At 41.5% G+C, this 5,433-nt stretch overlaps 1 protein-coding gene across 1 annotated transcript; it reads right to left on the reverse strand.

The window, feature by feature from the left end:
- Positions 1–3,139: 3,139 nt before the first annotated feature.
- LOC110725929 lies at positions 3,140–4,153 on the reverse strand. Its single transcript, XM_021905400.1, has 2 exons — positions 3,835–4,153; positions 3,140–3,755 (listed from the first exon to the last, which is right to left on the reverse strand). The coding sequence occupies exons 1-2, from the start codon at positions 3,952–3,954 to the stop codon at positions 3,342–3,344; spliced, it is 534 nt and encodes a 177-aa protein (XP_021761092.1). The 5' UTR covers positions 3,955–4,153; the 3' UTR covers positions 3,140–3,341.
- Positions 4,154–5,433: the final 1,280 nt, after the last annotated feature.

Genomic DNA, 5,433 nt, shown 5'->3' on the forward strand with positions numbered 1-5,433 from the left:
TCAAGTCAATAATTTGCGAGTTACAATCAAGTCGGGTCATTTACAAGTCGGGTCATGCTCGGGTTCAAGTCGGGTTTGGTTCAAGTCAAAAAATTGTAGGCTATAATCAGGTCGGGTCATTTCCAAGTCGGGTCATATTCAGGTCGGGTTTGGTTCAGGTCAATAATTTACGGGTTATATTCAGGTGGGGTCATCTCCAGGTCGGTTCATGTTCGGGTTACCATTTTTCTGGGTTTAAACGGGTCGGTTAATAATCGGGTTCTGGTCGATATTTCAGGTCGGATCAGCTTTTGACAGCTCTACGTATGAGTGTATGACCACATTAATAATACATTATATTTGGAAATAAAATATAAAATGAGAGCATAAAGACAAAGTTTGCAATCAAAATAATTAGCTAAGAGTCTAAGACTATGTTACTATGTTTTATTTATATAATTATCATTTATTTAAAGAAATATAAGTTCAAATAAATTTTCTTTCAGAAAAATATAGACAAATTAAGTTTGAGAAAAATGAGGGCTAGCTACCAAGTTCAATTCACAATTAATATAGTATGTTCAGATAAATGTAGTTAAATTCTTAATTTGTTCACTTTTTACTTAGGTTGAGATAAGTTTTATTTAAAAAAAAAAAGTTCATGTAAGATAAAAGGAGGAAAAATAAATTGTTAAATTTTGCTATTTAAGCTCAATTTAAAATAAAATATAATATAAGTTTATTTAAGATATGATAAATAAATAAATAACCAATTGTACACATACGTACGGATATGGCTAATGTAAAAAAAATAGAAAAAATAATTAAGTGTAACTTTGGTTTATTCGCATGTAAAACACGGATGTGTTAGGTGTGATGCCCCCATGTTGTGAGAGATCCATACACTTGGGTACACCATGTAACATGCACATTAGAGTATTTTTTGCTCATTTTGATGATTATTGCTCATTTACTTATTTAATAAGGAAAACAAAATACCTTTTAAGATAGTATTTGATCCCAGTCTAGCAAGTTGAACACATTTTTTTTTTTTTTTTTTTTTTTTTTTTTTTTTTTTTTTTGTGGAGGGGGTTGGTAAGGGATCCTCTCCCTCAAAGTAATGCTAATGAGAAGGATTAAAGCATAAATAATTGAACCCAAACCTTAAAACCTTAAGGTTGGAACTTTTGGAAGCTGAAAAATTGCTTCCTTACCACTTGACCAACACTTTGTTGATATGTAACATATTACACATATACTTGATTATTTTGATCATGGGTGCTTTTAATTTTACTCCGTACCAAATATAGAATTTCAAAACTACACAACAAAAAGTTCTTATATTGACCAAACAACCACTTGAATTTTTTTGCTGAATTATGATGTCAGCTCAAAATTAATACTTACATTCAATGCTTAATACCAACAACTACAATAATAATCATTATCATCTTTTTTTATGTTAAAAAGGTTAACATCAATTTAGATAAAATTAGAACTGTTTTATTTGGCAAAATTTAGAGCGTATGAAATCAAGTAATTAAGGTGAACCCAACATGACCTATTTTAGGAAGATTTGGCAGTTGAGCTTACAGCTATGTGATACTGTGAAAAGGAAGTGAATTAGTCTTAATCATATAATTAATTTGGAGAAATTCTAACCTAATCATTAGTAAAAGTGCTGAAAATTTCCTCTCAATAATTTAATTTAGACAATTTCTCAACTAATCGTTAACGTTATGGTGCACTAATGTGGTCATATCAAACTTATCAATCAGTGCAATAATCATTAACTCAACGTCATACATGGAAAACTCATGAATTATTAAGTTATTAAGTTGTTGCACCTCATTTCCTTCGTTTGGTACAATTAGAATAATTTGCAATCTAAGCAAGTTATGACTTTTTTTCCAGAAATTTCAAACAAATGATCTTTCTTCTTGTGCGGTTATAAGATTTTTCACTTATAAAATAACAATCGTACGTGTGTCTTTTCCCTTCACACAACTGAAAAGACATTTAAAAAGTCATCCTTGATGAGATAAATTATTTATTTGTCATTCCCTCCGTCATTTTACTATGGTCACGTATTCTATATTGGACATCTCTTTTCTATGGTTACATTTCTAAACTTCCTAAAATAAAAAACTTATTTTACACGTTTACCTCTTTTGATACTATTTCTTGCCTTCTAAGCTAGTTAAGAAAGAAGGTACAGCTTCCTGAAGAGTGAAGATCAAATGAAAACATATATATATATGCATTTCATACAGAATGGTTTTCAGGACACAACTGCATGGTATGAGCACTAAACAGATGCATATCAGGTTAAGAAGCATGAGAAATTAGTAAGGGAATTTGAACTTCGAAGCTGTAACTGCTGGAGATGTCAATAATACAAAATAACAAGCAATACATACTGAGCAACTACAACTAGAAGGGATTTTTTACGAAAGTAAGCCTTATTAGTAAACTATTTACCAATCTAGACGCGTGGCCAAACTATTTACGAAACTGATCTTCTGACATAAAACGCTGCCTCGGTCAGCGTTTTACCTTTGGTTATTATTTTTTTTTTTATAAAATTTCGTATTATGTGAAATACAAATTTAAAAAAAAAATTGGAAATACAGTAAAACGCTGACTCAGTCAGCGTTTTTCTTGTATACATAACAGTTTACACCTAAGCATAAAACGCTGCCTCAGTCAGCGTTTTATCTGTTGGCTGAAGGCAGCAACAGCAGGCCCCCAACAGCAGCCAGTGCAGCCCCCTTCCACATCCACCAACACCACCACCCTCCTCCTCCACATCCTCCACCACCCTCCTCCTCCACATCCACATCCACCACCACCATCACCCTCCTCCTCCACATCCACCACCACCACCACCACCCTCCTCCTCCACATCCACCACCACCATCACCCTCCTCCTCCACATCCACCACCACCACCCTCCTCCTCCACATCCACCACCACCACCACCCTCCTCCTCCACATCCACCACCACCATCACCCTCCTCCACATCCACCACCCTCCTCCTCCACATCCACCACCACCATCACCCTCCTCCTCCACATCCACCACCACCATCACCCTCCTCCTCCACATCCTCCAACACCTCCACCACCCTCCTCCTCCACATCCAGCACCTCCACCACCCATCCCCCTCCACATCCACCACCTCCACATCCACAATTTATTTTGAACGAAATGAGTCAAACGTGGACAAATAAGGAATTTGAAATTCAAACAAGACATAAATTCATTCAAATAATTATTAAAATAATAATGTAATGTAAGTGTTATGTACAACAAACTAGAGAAGGTCATTACAGCAAATAAATCAGATAATTCTATCCTATTATGACTCATCAATTTGGTGTAACGGCTTTCTATCCTGTATGTCCACTCTCGGCCTTTGACGACGGCTGTAGTGACAGACCGTGGTAAATGGGTTCGGGCGTACTGGCGGAGTCAGCTGGCTAGAAGATGGGTCATCAGGATGACGTAGGGGTGCGGAACTGCGAATGTCGTACTCCTCTGCGCCCGTGAATGACGAAGGATCACCCCCACAGCTACTCTGGCCAGCCTCGAACTGTGATTGACTAGAGTGGCCGCCATAATCGTCCCGGGGGTGGACGAGATAGGCGTGACCATATCTCTGAAAGGTAGCCATGCCCATATCTCGCACCCGCTCGACCTGTGCTCTGGGCGGCTCAGGTATGCCTGGAAGGACGTCCGACAGTGCGTCAACCATCGCCGTCATATCCAACGCCTGCAGTAATTAAGGATGAGTTAGTTGAATGATATACAAATTTAAAATTGATAAAGATAAGTTAATCAAATACACTTACATATCCCCTGATCACGTCAAAGGATGGATGGTAATGTGCGGATGGCGGTGTGTAGCTGGGGTTGATGAAACGCCGTGTAATCCGCATGTACCACTCCATGTATGGATCGTATGGATCCATAACGCCGTGGATGGGGTCACCAGTGACGACGAACTCCAACCGTCGACGCCACAAGTCAATGTACTGGGCATGCTCCGTCCGCCAGTTCCTGTCGCTCTTTCCCCGACGGTCAATGCGGTGCAGCCGGGCACTAGTGTCACACTGCTAGGGGACAGTCTGTCGTAGTCCAAACTGTCGCATGACTCGATCTGGTAGGTGACCCTCGACGACCTCAAAATAGATCAGGGGGACCCTAGAACGCCACTGCGCCTGATGATCTAGCAGATGTGGAGGCATGGCAGCAACTAAATCAGCTTCATACGGGTCCCATGTCATCTGCGATAACACATAAAAAGTAACATAATAAACAGGTTAGTGCATATTAAATATGTTAAGAGTATACATAATAAATAACAATTTCATAAACAAATTAAAGATTTCACCTGATCTTCGGTCAGTCGATCAAGGGCGTCTCGGTAGTACGGCAGGCCCCTCGCCGCATGCGCATATGTCAGCTTGGGGACCGCCCATCTGCAAGCGTACGCCTCGTCAGCGGAAGGCCGTGGTGGAGGAATGTACCGCTCATACTGCTGGTCCTGATCCTGCTGCCCCTTACGATGTATAGCAGGCCTACGTGGCCTGCCTACATGGATGTGCTCCCAAGACCAATACTGGACATCAAACACACAAAACTAGGTTAATTGTAAACTAAGTAAGAACTTTCCGAATTAAATTGTTAACAGATAGGTAGGTTACCTGAAGCAAAAATAACGGTCCGCTGATCTCACGAGAACCCCGGCGGGATGCTCTACACAGATGGCGATACAACATCGCCAGACAAGCACTGCCCCAGCTGTAGCCACGAAAATGCTCCCAGTCGTGGTCTACCAGCTGCAGGTAAATGATTTGTAAATGGATGCCATTCTTGCCACCGAACAACACACCCGAGATGAGCAGAAAAAGGTACGCTCGAGCATGTCTCGCAATAGTGGCCTCATCAGCACCATCAGGCAACACACGAAAAGTGTCGCGTATCCAACCGGTCCTCAATCCGCCGCCCCTGATATCGTCCGGTCCTGGCTGAACCCCGAGAACCTGAGCTACATAACCGGGGGGATCGGCCAACGAAGATCCAGACACCGGACTCCCATGAATGGGAAGCCGTGTGAGTATCGCCACGTCTCGCAACGTCACAGTCGCCTCCCCAACAGGTAGATGGAAGGAGTGCGTCTCCTGCCTCCATCTCTCCACAAGCGCAGTAACAAGCGCTGGGTCGACCTCTCTGAACGCCATCCGATGTATACCCATGAAGCCAGCGTACTCCACGAAAGGCAGAATGCGGGGATCGATAACCCAATCGCCAAGGAACGCAACAGTGTAGTGCCTGCATGTCAGTATGCCCGCCGGATCAACCGACTGACTCCAAATGTCAACGCTACGATGTGTGTCATGTAGTGTAAGGACAGAAGGGTCGGTGGGTCCGGGTGTCCTATCTCGGGT

Source organism: Chenopodium quinoa, unplaced genomic scaffold, assembly GCF_001683475.1.
Source record: "Chenopodium quinoa cultivar QQ74 unplaced genomic scaffold, ASM168347v1, whole genome shotgun sequence".
Lineage (NCBI taxonomy): Eukaryota > Viridiplantae > Streptophyta > Magnoliopsida > Caryophyllales > Amaranthaceae > Chenopodium > Chenopodium quinoa.